Source organism: Cotesia glomerata, linkage group LG8 (genome assembly GCF_020080835.1).
Source record: "Cotesia glomerata isolate CgM1 linkage group LG8, MPM_Cglom_v2.3, whole genome shotgun sequence".
NCBI classification, from domain to species: domain Eukaryota; kingdom Metazoa; phylum Arthropoda; class Insecta; order Hymenoptera; family Braconidae; genus Cotesia; species Cotesia glomerata.
This window is the reverse complement of record NC_058165.1, coordinates 1,773,408-1,794,594: the sequence shown is the minus strand read 5'-3', so window position 1 is coordinate 1,794,594 and position 21,187 is coordinate 1,773,408. Positions and strand designations below refer to the sequence as shown.

The window sequence follows — 21,187 nt, the reverse complement described above, 5'->3', positions numbered from 1 at the left end:
TGACATTTTAAATTTGTTGGTACAATTGAAAAAAATAAGTGAGATTTAAAAATCCATTTTTTGCAATATTTAATTTCTTTACAACGAATATTTTGATAATTCCTAAAAATCGATTCCCAAAACATCTATTGAGGACTACAAGCATTGAAGTGTTTGTCAATACTCGAGCGATCTTTCTTTATTCTTCTCCTCCTTCCCCAAATATTTTTTTAGTTACTCTACACTCACTACACTAGTGTAGACGGTTTTTGTCCGCGAGCAACCAAAGTCTCGATTATTTTTTATCGAGTTCGAGCTGTTGAGCAGAAAGACCTGCATTCAGCTGTTGCTGGCCTATTCTACACATACTACGTAAGCACACAAATAAAATTCATTGAAATTGTTTCCGAAATCTAGGATTCCACGCGGGTGCCACGTGCAGGGGTGGCTTTTTCGAGCGTGCGCTCTTCACACACACATTACATCCAACTACACGTATGTGAAATCCGAGAGAGGGGTGACACAGTGACATATTATATCTCCGTAATACTTTTTTAGGGCACGTGGCAGATGCAACCTCTTTATTCCGATCAAATTAGAAAAATTTTCTTGAAAAATTTTATATTCACAGAAAAAAAGGTTCACTTGAGTCAAGAAAATATTTTTCTTCATAATTATTTTTTTGAGCGAAAAACAATTATTTTTTGACAAGAAATTTCACTTGTTCCAACAAAATTAATTCTCTTGCTTTAAGTGAAAATTTATTTAAGTCAAGAAAATCTTTTTATTTTGAGAAAATTCAGCCTCGAGCTCCAAAAAATTTAGTTCTTGATAGAAGATCATTTTCTTATCGAGAGAAAATTTCTCTCGAGCTCCAAAAAATTAAATATAGAGATAGAAGTTAATTTTCATTAATATTTTTATTGATTAACATGTCAATTGGGAAGATCAAATAATATTTAATCATTTTTTTTCATTCAATATGTATAATTGCACGGTAAAATAATATAAAATGGGTATCAAATATTCTCGAGAAAAATTTTCTCAAGGTGAGAGTGGCGCTGCTTCCCTAAAGTATCTAAAAATCTTTATCAAATATAAAAATTTATTGTATCAAGTATTTATGATAGAATTTTTCTTTCTGTGTATTATTTTCATAATTGAATAAATTTTTTTTCCTTAAAAATAAATATTGTTTTAAAGACACCTGTCGTGCGTGTAGCGATTTAGAGTTGAGATAGAAAGGTTATTTTTTAGCGAAAATAAAATGAAAAAATGAGAATAGACCAGCGAGTAGCGGCTTTGGCAAAAGTCGAATCGAATTCGCCATATGGTGATCCTAGACAGAGCCAAAAAAAATAATAGCCTAGTCTGGTCTATTAGATCAAGGATTAAGGATATCCTTTAAATATCCTTCGTGGAACGTTGAGTAATTTATTATTGGCGCGTGCTGTGTAATTATAGGCCTCGACTTCCTAAAAAAGGTACAAATCGTTTCTGGTTCATTCAAAACTGTTTTTAATTTTACATGCATGGAAAAATTTGGTTTTTAGAGTTAAAAGAGGTTCCTGGAAGGAAAAACTACAAATTTTATAATTTACATGGTAATAATTGAGGCTATCTTGATATTTTTTAAATCAAAAATTATATTTTTGGTAATGGATTTTTATAATATTCTTTAAATTAGATTTTTGACAGAATATATTTACAAGATATTTTTGACAAAGAATATTTTTATATGATACTTATAAAAACGATATTTTTTACATGATATTCTTTAAATAATAATATTGATGTAATATTCTTATAAGATATCCTTTAAATAATATTAATCCATTAATATTTTCGACAGAACATTTCTATAATATATTTTTAATAACGAATATTTTTATATGATGTTTATAAAATATTTTAAAAACGAAATTTTTGACATGATATTTTTTAAATAATATTTCTGACAAAATATTCTACGAATGATATTTTTATGATTTCCTTTAAATTATAATTTTGACGTAAAATTCTTATTAAATATTTTTGAAATAATATTCTTCCATTGATATTTTTGACAAAATATTTCTATGAGATATTTTTGAAATTTTTGGCAAAGAATATTTTTACATAATATTTATAGAATACTTTTAAAATAATATTTTTTATATGATATTTTTGACTGAATATTTGCTTACGACATTTTTTAAATAATATTTCTGGCAAAACATTTTTAAATGATATTTTTTGGTAATGTATTTTCATGATATTCTATAAATTATATTTTTGACGTAATATTCATGATATGATATTCTTTAAATAATATTGCTAGCAAAACATTTTTTAACAATATTTTTGGCAAAATATTTTTCCAATGATATTTTTGACAGTAAATTTTTATCTATAATATTTTAATATTTGATAAATAAAACTTTATTTATGCTTAACATCAATTGAATTAAACCATTTATAAACCTTACACCTTGTCTATCCCATAAATATCCTTAACAATAATAATTAATTCCCCCAAAACTAAAATACATAATCAAATCAAATACAAAACTTCCGTAAAAGAATATAAGATAAACCATATAATTTCACCTGCGTTTCTATTTATTCAAAATTTATGAAGGTGTAACTTTTTAGGCACTAAACATTATTTTCCTCCGGAGTAATTATAATAACAACGCTAGTAAATAAATAATAAATTAAAATAGCAGCGCTTGCTTTAAATAAATAAAAATTCTAAACGGTTGCGGTGCCTTTGCACCGCTATCATTTTAATCTTATTTAAATATATATTATATATTAATCAATAAAACACCTTTTTTGCAGGTGTTTCTAGATCTTGCATCCTTTATATACATAACATGTTATAACATATATCTTCTTTAAATTGTTATTTTTTATTTCTTAATAAAAATGTTATGTAAAATTTTTTAATAATATTTCTCTAATTTTTAGATTAAAAAACTTTTTTTTTCCCTATCAAAAATTCACGAATAAAATTAAGCTAGTATTTTAAAGTAAACTTGTAGCGCCATCTATTGAATTTTATTATCGATTAATTCTAAAAAAAAAATCGATAATAAAATTATCAATTAGTAATCTTAATTATCGACTCAAAAAAATATTTATCTATTGTAGAATTTTTTTTTACCTTCGATAGTTATTAAAAAAAATTAAAAAAAAAAAAAAAAGTTTTAGAAAAAAAAAACAAAAAAATTTTAGAAAAAAAAAAACATTTTTTTATTAAAAAAAAAAACAAAAAAATTTAATTAAGAAAACAAATTTTTTTTATTTAAAAAAAAAAACCAAAGAATTTGATAAAAAAAAGAAAAAAATTTTTTTTATTAAAAAAAAAAACAAAAAAATTTTAGAAAAAAAAAAACACCCTCAAAAAAAATTATTTAGCTCCCACAAAATTTTTTTTCTGTTAAACCAACCCGCCAGAGCATTAAATTAGCTACCAACTAGCAAACTATCGATGCATTAGAATTTTTTGTACAATTACCGGCACGCGTAATTCTTCCCCTCGATTTTTTTTATATTAATTTTTTTAAAACTAACCTGGTTATTTATGATCGGAGCGTTCTGTGCCATTCTTGGCTTCCAGTCAACCCTTTAAATTAGCATACTCACCCCAGACTCGTGTCATTAATATTTTTTTCATTCAAATTTTTTATCTTGTACCCACGGTTTCTCGGTAAAGGGTTACTACCCTCAACAGCTTCTACCATCAGCAGCAGCAGCTGACATGCGCATTAAAATAATAACTTTGTGTAATAAAAAGCAATAATTGAACTGATAGTTATTTTTTTTGGATTACCAAAGTGCTTGCGAGAAGGCCAGAGCGCCAGACGCCACCTAGCGGCGCGTCAAAAAACTAACCGTAAAATAGATTAAGCGCACCAGGCTGTACAGAAGTATACAGAAGTACAAAACACATAACGAATTTAAAATAGATGTCAGTTGAATACGAGCGCGTTAATCGGATTTTTCGGTTTGTACTCGACACCCTTTAATGCAATTTCTTCACTCAAATCGTCCCCTAGTAAACTTTGAATTAAATTCACCATCTTGCGTCAATAACACTCTGCTGGATTAAGTCATTACCAGAAATTGTCAACTTGACTGTGAACATAAAGTCAAAAATAGAATACAAAAAATTTTGTTGGTTAAATAGATTACTTATTTTCGATAATTAATTATTTTGTTAGCTATTTTAGAAATAAAATTATTTCCAAGACAGTAACTAGATTTTCGAGCTCGAAGTTGGATTTTTAGCTTCAAAAGCTACTAACTTTACAATATAAAAGTTTTTTAGCGTTTTTTAACTTTAATATAACAGAAAATGTCCAGGGATTGCCTTTAGAGTTAATCATATCCAGGATGTTTAAATTGTTACAATAATAAACAAAATTTTAAATTATAACTTTAATGACAATTTTCGAGAAAAGCTTCTCTGAATTTTACAACTATTTTTTGCCAAAATTATTTTTTTATGCCAAAAACAATGACTTTGTTACAGCAAAAAAATGATTTTGTTACTACAACAATAATTAACAGAGTAATGGTAGCTAAATTATTTTATAGTTCTAACGAAATCATTTTTGGACAACAGATTAATTTAGTGACGTAACAAACTGCTTTGTTATTACAACTTGACTAATTTTATTAAAAAAACTAATAGATTTTTTATTTTGGCTAATTTTTATGCTCACGAAATATTTCAATATAAAATAAGTTGCAAAATTACAATATTTTTAAATAATTAAAATACTTGCAATTTTTTTTACAAAATGGTTATAAATTTTTCTTACTTAAAAAAAATTTAAACTTCGGACAATTTTCCCGGAGTCGTAAACAAACCGGGATTTTTTTATCCAGCCGGACCATTAGCTCACGCAGAAAGATCCAGGTTCGATTCCTCGATATTGTAAAATACTTTTTTTGTCAAAAAAAAATCTAAAATCACTAAAATATAATTAAAAATAAATAATTTCTAACTTTTAACAAAACTACCTTCTTTTAAAATTTTCAACAAAGTAAATTATTTTATCCTAACAAAATAATTTTTGGATAACAAATTAATTTACGCTCAAACTTTTTTTACGACAAATCACTTCCTCAACATTCGTACCAATTTGCCAAGTTAGCACTTACATCTCCGGACGCTTCGTCCCGTTTTAAATTTCATGAGACATGAATTATTAGCCGGAGCTACCCTTGATAATAAAATTCCTCTAAAAGCCAAGTTTTGGCTGTTTATTATCCCAAAGAATTTTTAACTTCCAAAAAATTTTGTTATTTTGACTTTTAGTAGCCGGTGGAAGAATTTTCAGTAAGAAACTAATTAAGAAGTGCGAAAGCTGGAATAGAGTAAAAAAATGTCCGGGGTAGAAAAATATAATTAGAGAGGGTTGAAGATGACATTGAAAAAAAAGGCAAGGGGACGAATTTAAACCGTGGGTGCGACGTTAAAAAAAATCGTTACGCGAGATCTAATTTTTTTTTTATTCATGTCTCTGAGATGTGAAGGTGAAGGGGTGGATTTTGCTTAGGGGTTATTTCCATCCCCTTTAAGCGGCCTACTTCTTTTTACGACAACTACAAGCACAACTACAACTACAAGGCAGTTACGGGGGGTGAGGAGGGGGAGGAAGGGAGAAAGGGGGAGGTGGAAGCGACCCTTGAGCATTTTTTCTCGCTTGCACTTAATAAGAGCCAAGAATTTTCTTTTCCGCTTCTCTTCTTCCTTTTTGGTCTTATTCTTACTCGGGAGATTTTTTTCGGCGTTTCTTACCCTCACGAGCCATCAAATCCTCTGGGGTAAGAGGCGAAGAGGGGACAGAGGCTCAGAGAAACTTCCCTGGACGAGGGTGGACTTCTGGGGGTGGAAATTGAGGGTGCACGAAAAATAAGACTGCTATAAAAAAATTTTAGATACTTTTCTTATTTTTTAACAAACCAACTGAGAATTTTTTGATATCCTTTTGGAGAAATTATTTATTTTTAATTATATTCTAGTGATTTTAGATTTTTTTTTTTAAAAAAAAAAAAGTATTTTACAATATCGAGGAATCGAACCTGGATCTTTCTGCGTGAGCTAATATTCCGGCTGGATAAAAAAATCCCGGTTTGTTTACGACTCCGGGAAAATTCTCCGAACTTTAAATTTTTTATAAGTAAGAAAAATTTATAACCATTTTGTAAAAAAAATTGCAAGTATTTTAATTATTTAAAAATATTGTGATTTTGCAACTTATTTTATATTGAAATATTTCGTAAGCATAAAAATTAGCCAAAATAAAAAATCTATTAGTTTCTTTAATAAAATTAGTCAAGTTGTAATAACAAAGCAGTTTGTTACGTCACTAAATTAATCTGTTGTCCAAAAATGGTTTTGTTAGAATAAAATAATCTACTTTGTTGAAAATTTGAAAAAAAAATTAAAAGAAGGTAGTTTTGTTAAAAGCTAGAAATTATTTATTTTTAATTATATTTTAGTGATTTTAGATTTGTTTTTGACAAAAAAAGTATTTTACAATACCGAGGAATCGAACCTGGATCTTTCAGCGTGAGCTAATGGTCCGGCTGGATAAAAAAATCCCGGTTTGTTTACGACTCCGAGAAAATTGTCCGAACTTTAAATTTTTTTTAAGTAAGAAAAATTTATAACCATTTTGTAAAAAAAATTGCAAGTGTTTTAACTATTTAAAAATATTGTGATTTTGCAACTTATATTATATTGAAATATTTCGTAAGCATAAAAATTAGCCAAAATAAAAAATCTATTAGTTTTTTTAACAAAATTAGTCAAGTTGTAATAACAAAGCAGTTTGTTACGTCACTAAATCAATCTGTTGTCCAAAAATGATTTTGTTAGGACTATAAAATAATTTAGCTACCATTACTCTGTTAATTATTGTTGTAGTAACAAAATCATTTTTTTGCTGTAACAAAGTCATTGTTTTTGGCATAAAAAAATAATTTTGGCAACAAAGAGTTGTAAAATTCAGAGAAGCTTTTCTCGAAAATTGTCATTAAAGTTATAATTTAAAATTTTGTTCATTATTGTAAAAATTTAAAAATCCTGGATATGATTAACTCTAAAGGCAATCCCTGGACATTTTCTGTTATATTAAAGTTAAAAACGCTAAAAAACTTTTATATTGTAAAGTTAGTAGCTTTTGAAGCTAAAAATCCAACTTCGAGCTCGAAAATCTAGTTACTGTCTTGGAAATAATTTTATTTCTAAAATAGCTAACAAAATAATTACACGGAAAAAAGTAAACTGTAATATTTACTCGGATTTCGGTTAATTTTTATAGTTTCAAACAGTAAAGCGGACATCGGGGTGGCAAAAATATAAATATTACAGAACTTAATGTAGAAAGTATAAAAGCTACAATTTATAATTTAATATCCAAAATAAGTGATTAGTAGCTGTCACTATGTAAATAACGACTCTTTCATCTTAAAAAATTACAGTTTCAAACAGTTAAAATTGCCATTTCAATATATAGTCGATATTATGAGGAGAAGGGGAACTTAGATGAAAGAGAAGGGGGTCTCACTCTGGGAGAATTTAACATTTGAAACAGTAAAAATTATACTTTTAAAATATACATTTTACCAGTCCAAGCAAGTCAATAATTACCGTTTGATCTTTAGCGTTGCGTTTAAAATTTACCATTTTACTTTGTAAATATTGACGTTGCTTGTATTAGAAATTTACTAACTTTATTTTATACTTTTTACATATCATTGCGATCATTTTTTAGGTACCAAATGATAAATATCAAAGTCTGACTTCTTAATTATTATACTTTAACATTTTAGACATTTACATAGCGAATATTACTGTTTGAAATAGTATTTTTTTCCATGTAAACAGTAAATTGTAACGTTTAAATGGTAAATATTATAAAGTGAATAGTAAATAACGATTTTACTGTTTGAAATGGTAATTTTTAGCAGTTGATCATTACTTATTATAAATCGACTGTTATTTATTACAGTTTACTTTTTTCCGTGTAATTATGGAAAATAATTCATCTATCTTACCAACAAAATTTGTTATACCAACCAACTGGTTTATGTTGAACCACCAACAAAATTTTCCAAAAAAAAAACATTCAAAAACACACTAGCCCTGTTTTTTTAATATCAACCCTTCTTGTATCTAGTATCTCATGAATAATATCTCAATACTTTAGATCGATCGTAAAAGCCCGTACGAAAAAAAAGGGGTTACTATTTTATGTGTAAGAGTGTAGGTCCGCGGCAAGGGGGGTAGCAAGGGGGATGATAAGGGAACGAGGGTGTAGAGATGAAACCGGACTGTGGCGCTTGAAATCCCAGTAGATAAAAAAAGTCCGCATCCACCCCATGAGTAAAAAAAGTAAAAAAATACCGAGAGGGTTAGATATAAAAAAAGTAACCCCACAGATTCGATTGCTCTGACTCACCCGCGATCACCCACCCGAGCCTTTTTTTTCGTTCAACCCCTACGGGATCGCGGATCCGCGGAGAAAGCTTAGATAAAAAACATTTCGTACGCCAGTCTTGGTTTATTTAAGAAGTTTTATCAAAGGGTTTTTTATTGTTTGTTATAATTATTATTTTACTTTATTCTATTTTTTTTTTTATTTTTTTTTTTTTTTGACGTCGTAGATAATTTTAAAAACTAGTCGACGAGAAAAAGTTATAAATAAAATTGATAAATCAGCAGCCATGCGTGAAATACAATGTCAATTTTTTAAACATACATTTAAATAATTCGTGGACTAAATATGAAAAATAAATGGGCGAATAACTATTCGCATGCTAATTTTTTTTTTTTTTTTTGTGAGAAAAAAAAAAGATAGGGTTGTGGATTTGAAAAAACAGTAGGCGGTTGATTAATGTCAAACGTATGCACGAATTTTAAAACTAAATCTAGGGGTAAGAATTCTAAGGGTTGTTTTATGGGTGATATTAATCATTTGTTTGTTTTTTTAAGAACTATGATTTATTTTTTTTTTTATTTTTAACTTAACTTCTTAGTATCTTCATAAGTGATGATTATAAGAATAAAAATTTTTTTTTAATAATAATAAAATCAAGATTTTTTTAGTGAAATTTAGTCATTGCAAAGGTCTTTGTGCCTCTTTCGAGGTTTCATATCATTCTAGATAGTCAATTTATTATGATAAGTATTTAGGCTGTATCTCTAGATACATAATTAAGAAATGACCTTGTATCTCGAGAACTATGGACATTTTTAAAGATATAAGCTTATTACGATGTTACACTCATCGATACCTTTCATTTGAGCACCCACATCAATTTTTTATATATTTTATATTTATATATATATTTATATATATATATATATATATATATATATATATATATATATATATATATATATATGTATGAATATATGAAAAATACATGTGGGTACTCAAATGAGCTTGATGAGTGTAATATCAGGATGACTTATATCTTACAAATGTCAATAATTTAAGAAATTACATAGTATCTTGTCAACTATTGACATTTTTAAAGCTTAATATAAGCTCATCTCGATGTTACACTCATCGAGAGCTTTCATTCGAGCACCCACATCAATTTTTATATATTTTATATTTATATATATATTTATATATATATATATATATATATATGCTATATATATATATATATATTATATTTATATATATATATATATATATATATATATATATATATATATATATATATATGTATGAATATATGAAAAATACATGTGGGTACTCAAATGAGAGCCCTTCATGAGTGTAATATCAGGATGAGCTTATATCTTTAAAAATGTCAATAATTAAGAAATTACATAGTATCTTGTCAACTATTGACATTTTTAAATCTTAATATAAGCTCATCTCGATGTAACACTCATAGAGAGCTTTCATTCGAGTACCCACATGAATTTTTCATATATTTTATATATTTATATATATATTATATATATGTATATATGAAAAATATATCAAAAATGCATGTGGGTACTCAAATGAAAGCTTATAATAATTGTAACATCGGGATGAGCTTATATCTTTAAAAATATCGATAATTAAGAAATGACCTTGTATCTTGTCAACTACTGACATTTTTAAAGATATAAGCTCATCCCGACATTACACTCATTAAGACCTTTCATTTGAGTACCCACATCAATTTTTCATATATTTTATATATTTATATATTTCACAAATACCATACATATAAAATATATGAAAAATTTCATGTGGGTACTCATCAAAGCTCTTGATGAGTGTAAACATCAGGATAAGCTTATATCTTCAAAAACGTCAATATTTAAGAAAGTACAGTGAAATTTAACAAAATTCATTATTTATAAAGCAAAATTTTATTTATTTATATTTCACTACGGCAGTCACGTAGTGACTGCAAGGCTGCTAGTTATTATTATTATTATTAAAGCATCAAAATTTTGACCATTATAATAATTTTATAAAAATCCGCAAGATTTTATCTGAAAAAAAAAGATAACAATGATAATAATAATAATAATAATAATAATAAAATATAAGTATATCCCTCGTTACCCTTCATGAAAATCCAAAATGGCCGCCAACATAACGCCTCGGTTAATTACATGAAGATACTTTTCCGTTGGCTGGTAGGTAGGACAGAATAAGAATTACTGAGCGTAGGGGATGAGAATCCATCCTCGTCCTCTCAGAGAGCAGTGTCGTCGTCGTAGTCGTCGTCTTTCGTTGGACTGAGCTCCCAGAAAAGCGGAAAGAAAGAGGGCTGGATCTTAAAGGGATGAAATAAGAAGGGAGAATAATTTTCCTCTTCTTCAGCTTCAACTTGTCCATCTCCCTCGACTTTACTCTTTCTTACTTTTATTAGAAACCTTTTTTGTTATTTTGTTCCTTCGCGATATTTCACCGCCTTTGTACCTAACTCTGTCCTTATTCACAAAGTTGTTTACGGCCGGAGATAAAAAGGGATGAAAAATGGCATTTGTGCTCCAGAAGATAAAACTCAACCCTTAAGACGCACTACGGCGCAACGCGTAAGATAACACGAATCACAAGGGTACTAAGTTACTCAAGAGTTTTAACGAGTACCGAGGACACTAGATACTCACTTTTAGTATTTTTTTCTTTTTTTATAAAAAATATTTTACTAATATTAATCCAAATATTTTTTTCCATACCTTATAATATATATCTTTAATTATCTTTGAAAATATATTGTAAATTATAGATTGTAATATAGAGATATAATAATTAAATGGATGATAGTTATAGAACTATAAATAAATAAAATTTTGCTTTATTAAATAATGACTTTTGTTAAATTGCACTGTACTTTCTTAATTATTGATTTTTTTAAAAATATAAGCTCATCCCGATGTTACACTCATCAAGAGCTTTCATTTAAGTACTCACATGCATTTCTGATATATATAATATATATAAATATATAAAATATATGAAAAATTGATGTAGGTACTCAAATGAAAGGTCTCGATGAGTGTAATGCCGGGATGAGCTTATATCTTTAAAAATGTCAATAGTTTACAAGAAACAAGGTCATTCCTTAATTATTGATATTTTTAAAGATGTAAGCTCATCCTGATGTTACACTCATCAAGAGCTTTCATTTGAGTACTTACATGCATTTTTTATATATTTTTTATATATACATATATATAAATATATAAAATATATGAAAAATTGATGTAGGTACTCAAATGAAAGGTCTCGATGAGTGTAATGCCGGAATGAGCTTATATCTTTAAAAATGTCAATAGTTTACAAGATACAAAGTCATTCCTTAATTATTGATATTTTAAAAGATGTAAGCTCATCCTGATGTTACACATATCAAGAGCTTTCATCTGAGTACTCACATGCATTTCTGATATATTTTTCATATATACATATCTATATATATATATATATATATATATATATATATATATATATATATATATATATATATATATATATATATATATATATATATATATATATATATATATATATAAATATATAAATATATGAAAAATTGATGTAGGTACTCAAATGAAAGGTCTCGATGAGTGTAATGCCGGGATGAGCTTATATCTTTAAAAATGTCAATAGTTTACAAAGATACAAAGTCATTCCTTAATTATTGATATTTTAAAAGATGTAAGCTCATTCTGATGTTACACTCATCAAGAGCTTTCATTTGAGTACTTACATGCATTTTTATATATATTTTTATATATAATATATATATAAATATATAAAATATATGAAAAATTGATGTAGGTACTCAAATGAAAGGTCTCGATGAGTGTAATGCCGGGATGAGCTTATATCTTTAAAAATGTCAATAGTTTACGATATATCTGTTAAATTGCACTTTACTTTCTTAACTATTGACATTTTCAAATATTTGAGCTCATCCCGATATTACACTCATCAAGAGCTTTTATTCGAGTACCCACATGCATTTTTGATATATATTTTTATATACATATATATAATATATATATAAATATATAAAATATATGAAAAATTGATGTAGGTACTCAAATAAAAGGTCTCGATGAGTGTAACATCAGGATGAGCTTATACAGTTGGAAATGTCAATATTTAACAAGATACCAAATCATTTCTTAATTTTGTGTCTATAGATAAAACAGATAATGAATTATTTATTAAATGCGATTTATTAAATGTTAATAAATATTTGTTAACAGTTAACAAATATTTGTTAACAGTTAATAAGTAATTTATTAAGTACAATTTATTAACTGTTAATAAATATTTATTAATGGTTAGTGAATATTTCTGTTAACTGTTAACAAATATTTATTTAAAATAAAAAGCAAAAATAGCAATTTTTTTTTGACACTTTTTATAACTCTACAGCTGGAATACATGAAAATAATTAAATTCACTAAATAAATTAACGTTTTTAATATTTAAAAATATAAAAGATAATTATTCACTGTGATAGAATTTGCTATTTTACAATAAACGTTATTATAATGTAATATAAAATTAATGCAAATAATTTATAAAGATGATTTTGTTTATAAGCAATCTTTATATCATATGACATTGCAAGCCAAACAAATTTACTCAACAAAATATTTATTAATTGTTAATAAATATTTGTTAACTATTAATAAATACTTATTAACTATTAATAAATGTACTTTCCTTCCAAATAAATATTTATTGAATATTAAAAAATATTTATTAAAATTTAATAAATTAAATAATTGTCTTCACATAAATTAAATTATTTTTTAATTAAAGCGGACTAATTGCCTTAAATTAAACCCTTTAGTGTCTTTCTGCTTGACCCTAATGTCCAAAAAAAACTTTTTTAAACTTCCTCAAAGGCGTGAATTGTCCGTTTGGATCAAAAGTGACCAATTAATGCCCACGGAGGTCAATGTTACGATCGATAGCCCTCGAGCGCTAAACAAAAGACAATTTAAAAAAAAAAATAGTAAATAATTTTTTTCCCATTTAAATATAGGACAAGGGTTGAAACCGGAAGACGGGCAGCTCGAACCCCAGAGAAAAAAAGAGTTAATATTGATCCGTATTTTTTTACCCGAGTCACCCCCGAGGTTTTTTTCACCCTCGATATTTTTTTATTTCAGTTTTTTTTTCTATTCTTATTTTTTTCTACCCTCTCTTACCTTGTAGGTCTTATCCATAATATTAACCGGGGGAAACCGAGAGAGACGGAATTAGTGTTTCTATAGCAACTCTCCTTTTTATTTTTCTTTTTACCCGGTCCGAGACTTGAAAGCTTCCAAGGAACTTTTATTATTTAAATCCAGATACCTTTTTTGTTTAATTAATTAGGGAAGCTAATGGAGCCTGCTCTGGGAAATTTTTAGGAGGGTTAATTTAAGAAAAATTGTGTTTTTTATGGATAGCGCTTTTTTTTTGGAAAAAAATTTTTTTTTAAAGGAAAATTAGAAGTTAAAATTTATTTTTCAAGTTAGAAAAAATTTGGAGGTTTTATGGGTTGAAAAAAAATAATCTCAATTTTTAGGAGTTAAAATTGAAGATTTAAAGAGCAAAAATTAATTTTTAAAAAGATTAGAAGATATAGTAACTAAAAAGTATCAAATTTTGCGAAAAAAAAATTTTTTAGAAGTAATTTTGTGTAATTTAAGAAAAAAAATTTTTTTTTAAGAAAAATTGGAAGTTTAAATTTATTTTTCAACTTAGAAAAAATTTTAATGAAAAATTTGGAGGTTTTATGGGTTGAAAAAAAATAATCTCAATTTTTAGGAGTTAAAATTGAAGATTTGAAAAGCAAAAATAAATTTTTAAAAAGATTTAAAGATATGTTACACAAAAAGTATCAAATTTTACGAAAAAAAAAATTTTTTTAACGAAATTTTGAGTAATTTTAGAAAAAAAAAATTTTTGTATAAATTTATTAATAAAAATATTATTTTATTTTTAAAATACTAACAATTTTAAAGTGATTTAACTTCTATTATTATTATTAGAGGGTTATTTTAGGAAAAATATTTTTTTTATGGCCAGTGCTTTTTTTTTTTGTAAAATAAAGTTTTTTTTTAATAAAAATTGGAAGTTTAAATTTATTTTCTAAGTTAGAAACAACTTTAATGAAAGATTTGGAGATTTTATGGGTTGAAAAAAAAATAATCTTAATTTTTAGGAGTTAAAATTGAAGATTTAAAGAGCAAAAATGAATTTTTAAAAAGATTTAAAGATATATTAAATAAAAAGTATTAAATTTTGGAAAAAAAATTTTTTTAACGAAATTTTGAGTAATTTTAGAAAAAAAAAAATTTTTGTATAAATTTATTAATAAAAATATTTTTTTATTTTTATAATACTAACTTTAAAGTGATTCAACTTTTATTATTATTATTATTATTATTATTATGATAAGCTATCATAATGATCCGTATCGGGCAATCAGTTCCCGACAGCTAAAGATACTAATTACCCGACGTCACAAGAAAAAAAAAAATAACTAGCTATATAAAGATAAAAGCAACGAAAATTCTTCAGTTTTTAAGCATAAAAATATGTAATCATGTTTTATTTAAAACCAACGATAATTTTTTTACTCTTATTGTCAGTGACACCTTGGAGCGAACAATTCCCGGGGATAATTGCGGAAGACTTGCTTACGAAAGTAATCAATGCGTCGATAAACCTTCAGTACAACGCGGAATTTTCTGACGTTTCTTACGATCAAAAATTAAAGTTCTTTGACGCGTTTGAAATATTCAATTCTTCATTCGCTTATAATTATAACTACAGTTACGATTTTGTTAAGAGTGAGACTGAGAAAAATATACTTGAAGTGTTTTTAAAAAAATCGGAATTTGTTAATGAGCTGTTTGACTCTTTTGTTAGGAATAATTTTGGTTTAGAGGATAATAAAAAGTTTTTTCAAGAAAATCTTACTCGTAAAGGGTTTAAGGATTTAAAAAAGTCAGTTGATTTTGTTGTTAGGAGAATTGTTGTTAAAAGTACCGAAGATATTGATGAATCTTTGAAAAATGTTTTGCAAATTGTGGTTAAAAATTGGAAATTGGAAAAAGTAAAAATTATTATTATTATTATTATTATTATTATTAAATAAAGAGTTCTATATTTCAAAGCCATTATCCCCGATCAAAATTGATGCTAGACTAATTTTTAAATTTTACATTAAATTTTTATTTATTAAATTCTTTAAATTTTAATTTTTACTTTAATTACCTTAATTTCTCCTGCACTGATAGAAGGATTTGTTTATAGTTAAAAATATTTGTTAATATTTAACAAATCATTTATTAGAGACCACTTTTTAGTCCTTAACAAATATTTGTTAGTATTTAAAAAGATTTATTAATATTTAATAAATGAATATCTGATTTATTAAATACAAACAAATCATTTTAAATACTAAGAAATATTTGTTTGATACTAAAAAATGGTCTCTAATAAATGATTTGTTAACTATTAACAAATATTTTTTTAATACAAATAAATCCTTCTATCAGTGTGGTCTGAGCATTTCCGAGTTATTATTTTTTCGGTGGCCGAAAAAAGTCTCACTGAGTAAAGAATATAACATCTTTGCTTAATCTTAAATTAAAAATAAAGATTTTTAATTGTTAGATATATTCACCCAAGGATGGTATGAGTGCTCATACCGACAATAATGTTGTGAAAATAAATAATAAGTAAAAATTAAAATTTAAAGAATTTAATAAATACAAATTTAATGTAAAATTTAAAAATTAGTCTAACATCAATTTGGATCGGGGATAATGGCTTTGAAATATAGAACTCTTTATTTAGTAAAAATACCGATCTTCGGAAAAAATAGTAAATTATTATTATTATTTAACAAATAAAAAATTTTTAATAATAATAATTGTGAATTTCACCTAAATTTTCTCTGATGGTATGAGACCTCATACCGATAAAATATTATGGTGAAGAAGTAATAATAAAAAATTAGCCATTCTTCAAGAATTTGGATCGGGAGTATTCGGCTTAGAATAATAATAATAACTATCTATCTTTATCAAATAATAATAATTATAATAACTTCAAATTACCAAAAATATTATTATTATTATTATTATTATTATTGAATCAAAGATGGTTAATATTATAAGCCAGACTACCCTATCCAAATTGTTAGATAATGACTAATTTTTCATTATTATTTTTTCACCATAATATTTTATCGGTATGAAGTCTCAATACCATCAGAGAAAATTTAGGTGAAAATAACAATTAAAATTTGTTTTGACAATTATGATTAGAGAAAGATGTAATTTTTTTACTCAGTGTAACTTTTTTCAGTGACTGAAAAAATAATTCAGATAGCCCAGACCAGGACTCGAACCTGAATCTTTTGGTTACGCGCCAAATGCTCTACCAATGCCTTTCCAAGTTCGAATCCTGGTCTGGGCTATCTGAATTACTTTTTCAGTCACTGAAAAAAGTTACACTGAGTAAAAAAATTACATCTTTCTCTAATCATAGTTGTCAAAACAAATTTTAATTGTTATTTTCACCTAAATTTTCTCTGATGGTATTGAGACTTCATACCGATAAAATATTATGGTGAAGAAATAATAATGAAAAATTAGTTATTATCCAACAATTTAGATCGGGTAGTCTGGCTTATAATATTAACCATCTTTAATTTAATAAATTTAAAACACCGATATTCATATATTAAATATACATTATTATTATTATTATTATTTAAAATATCAAAATTTTTCAATAATAATAATTTTAATAACTTTAAATCGCCAAAAATAAATTATTTTTATTATTATTATTATAATTATTATTATTATTGATTTTTATTTTAATAAATATTGTTTTAAAATTTATTTATAGCCATGCAGATCAACTTTATGGGAACAAATCATACACATTTATAATTTAGGAGTGCGGACAATAATTCAAGGACACTCATTAGTAATTTTCAGATTAAAATACCAAAAATTCAACGCACTATGGGAGATTAATTACGAGAGCCGACTTGCCAACATTGTAAAAAATTATAAAAATACAATTTTGGTAATATCCAGAAAAACACGGTACTTTTTGAGAACTAATAATAAGATTGCGCATAAAATAAATGGAAATTGTCCGCCAAAAAAGTGGGAATTAGGTAAATTTTTTAAATCTATCTATTATTATTATTATTATTTGAATTAAAAATCAAATTTTCAATATTGAATATTATTGAAATTAATTTAATTATAATTACTTACTTTCAGGATCTCATTACGAAAAATTCCGATCAATTGAATTAAAATTCGGCCATAATAGTCACTTGAAAATAAATCCTGATTTTATTCATCGTTTTCCAAGAGTCAGTACTAATTTACACTGTGCTGATACCGAAAAAAATGAGTAATATTTTTTTTTTTATTTGCTAAGATTAATTTTCCTCAAAAGTGTTTTCATGAACTTATATTTTTTTTTTTAAAGAGTTGTGACTGGAATTAAATTTGAACTCTATAACAACACTTTATACCCGACAATTCAAGTTGGAAAGCTTGAAAATGGATCGATTGATCCCTGGAGCGTCTACTGGCAGCCGAAAAATATATCTTACGGAACCGATGACACTGCTGTGATAAATGTATTTGCTGATGAGACGTTCGTTGACATGGGTGGTGTCAAATTATCTTCAGCACACTTTGTTACCGGTAATTATTCCTAATTAATAATAATAACTAGCAACTTAGCAGTCACTATGTGACTGCTGTTACTTGTGAACTATAAATAAATAAAATTTCGATTTATTAACTAATGAATTTTGTTAAATTGAACTGTACTTTTCAATATTGACGTTTTTAAAGATATAAGCTCATCCCGATGTTATACTCATCAAGAGCTTTCATTTGAGTACCCACATGCATTTTTGATATATTTTTCATATATACATATATATAATATATATTTTAAAGATATAAGCTCATCCCGATGTTTCGCTCATCAAGAGCTTTCATTTGAGTACCCACTTGCATTTTTGATATATATTTCATATATACATATATATAATATATATAAATATATGAAAAATTGATGTGGGTACTCAAATGAAAGGTCTCGATAAATGTAACATCGGGATGAGCTTATGTATTCAAAAATGTCAATATTTCACAAGATACAAGGTCATTTTGTAATTATTGATATTTTTAAAAATATAAGCTCATCCCCAAGTTAAAATCATCAAGACCTTTCATTTGAGTACCCACTTGCATTTTTGATATATATATATATATATATATATGAAAAATTGATGTCGGTATTCAAATGAAAGGTTTCGATGAGTGTAACATCGGGATGAGCTTATATCTTTAAAAATGTCAATAGCTCACAAGATATCTGTTAAACTGCAATGTATTTTCTTAATTACTGATATTTTTAAAGATATAAGCTCATCCCGATGTTATACTCATGAAGAGCTTTCATTTGAGTACCCACTTGCATTTTTTATATATTTTTCATATATTTATATATATAATATATATAAATATATGAAAAATTGATGTGGGTACTCAAATGAAAGGTCTCGATGAGTGTAATATCAGGATGAGCTTATACCTTAAAAAATGTCAATATTTCACAAGATACAAGGTCATTTCTTAATTATGTATCTAGAGATAGAGCATTTTCGAATGCAGCGTAAATATTTATTATGAAATATTTCGGCATAACTAACGAATAATAATAAAATTTTCCAGGACTCAAATTTGAATTAGCCGACGATATACTAAGACTTTTAGTAGGCGCAAGTACAATAGAAGATGACGGGCTCAATCCGTCAATCACCGAGCCATATTGGGACACCGAAAGGAACATCGAGGACGATTGGATAAACTTTTTGGAAATCTTCGATGACAATTACTACTACGACCCATCTTTCGAACCCGTTTTGGACATCCGCAGTCTAACCACCGACCCCCCTATGCCCTTGGGAGGATTAGGTATTCGCGACCGATCTTCTAAGATGGACAGTCATGATAGTGACGAAGCGCTGCGGTTCATTTCTCCGTACTTTGTGGTGTTTAATTATTACAAGTTCTTTTCTAATGATGTAATTGATGAATTTGATCGGAAATTTTTTTAATTTTACTTTTAAAAAAATAAATAACAATAAAATTTTTATTATTTTTAACTAAGAATTTTTTTTTTAGAAAACTTTAAATAAATATTTTTCGTAAGAAATTTTAGAAAATTAGAACAGTGTTCAATTTTTTTGTAAGTATAAAATTAGTTATAAGGAAAAATAAGAGTTTTTAGAGTAAAAAAAGGTACCTCGTAGAAAAAACTGCAAGTTTTACACTTTACACTGTAATAATTGAGACTTTATCTTGTAATAGTGCAATTACAATCGGAAATAACTTATTTTACAACTTTGAATGTATTTTTAGTTGGATGAAACTTTAAACTAGAAAGTATTTATTATTTTTAAACAGTTATTTATTGATAAATTAATAGTTAATAACTTAAACTTTCAAAATTCTCAATTTATCGGTGATGAATTTTTAAGTTTTTATTAGAATAAATGTATTGTTAATTGTAAGAATAAGATTTAAAGTGTCAGCTACTAATTATCGATAATAATAAATATACTGTGAATTATAAGAGGTGAACCTGTAATTCGATAAACTCTCAAGCTCAGTTATCCAAAAGTTAATAATTAATTAAAAAAATAAAAGTGAGAGATATTAAATGTGAGAAAGAAATTAAAAGGTTTAACCTTTTACTATTATAAACTAAAAAGGGTTTTAAATTGAAAATATGTTGTAATTATTAACAGACAATTTTATTAACAGACTACTGATTTTTTATCGGGACGGAAAAAAAATAAAAAAGTGGAAAATTTAGTTTTTAGAGTAAAAAGAGGTACCTTGTAGAAAAAAATGCAAGTTTTACACCTTACACTGTAATAATTGAAACTGTATCTTGTAATAATGCAATTTTATTGTTATTTTAAAAAAATATATTAATAATTATTATCATGCGAATGGATACATATATTATCAGTAATATAATACCCCTTTTATGTGTCCTATATCAATGTCAACTTGTGTGACGTGGTTATAAATACAAAAGTGATACAAATATTAAAGCAAAGGAGAATTCCGAGGGAAAATGTCGCCATGTATCCCTCTTATATTTCTATTCATTATTGTTCCGACATGACAGCTAGACGTTTTTCTGATATATCTGATAATAATACATGCTATTTTCAACAACCATTATCTCAACTTTGATTACTGTTAAAATTTACTGATCAAAAAAAAAAAAACACTGATCAAAAAAAAAATATCTTCATTAAAGAAAAATATTCTTGCTCCAAGAAAATTATTTTGGAGAGGACTAAGGTAAAAGACCCAATACCGGAACGATTTGACAATTATTGCACGCCTCATAGCGCGAAGCGCGTGAGGTTCCCTGTTGAAAAGCTCCAATAAGATCCCATCAAAAGCGACAAAAGCCACTTAGAAACCAATAAAATTTATGGGTTTCTAAGTGGCTTTTGTCACTTTTGATCGGATCCTATTGGAAATTTTAAACAGGGTTGTGCTTTATAATCGACTCTTCAAGATCAAGCAATTTTGTGATCTTTAAATGCCTCTATCACAACCATATTACACTTATTCAATAATATAAGTAGA

At 26.3% G+C, this 21,187-nt stretch overlaps 1 protein-coding gene across 1 annotated transcript; it reads left to right on the top strand.

Moving 5' to 3' along the window:
• Positions 1–15,011: 15,011 nt before the first annotated feature.
• Positions 15,012–20,798, top strand: LOC123270747. Its single transcript, XM_044736889.1, has 6 exons — positions 15,012–15,576; positions 17,385–17,661; positions 17,771–17,906; positions 17,985–18,205; positions 19,247–19,647; positions 20,484–20,798. The coding sequence occupies exons 1-5, from the start codon at positions 15,064–15,066 to the stop codon at positions 19,630–19,632; spliced, it is 1,533 nt and encodes a 510-aa protein (XP_044592824.1). The 5' UTR covers positions 15,012–15,063; the 3' UTR covers positions 19,633–19,647; positions 20,484–20,798.
• The last annotated feature ends 389 nt before the right edge of the window (positions 20,799–21,187 follow it).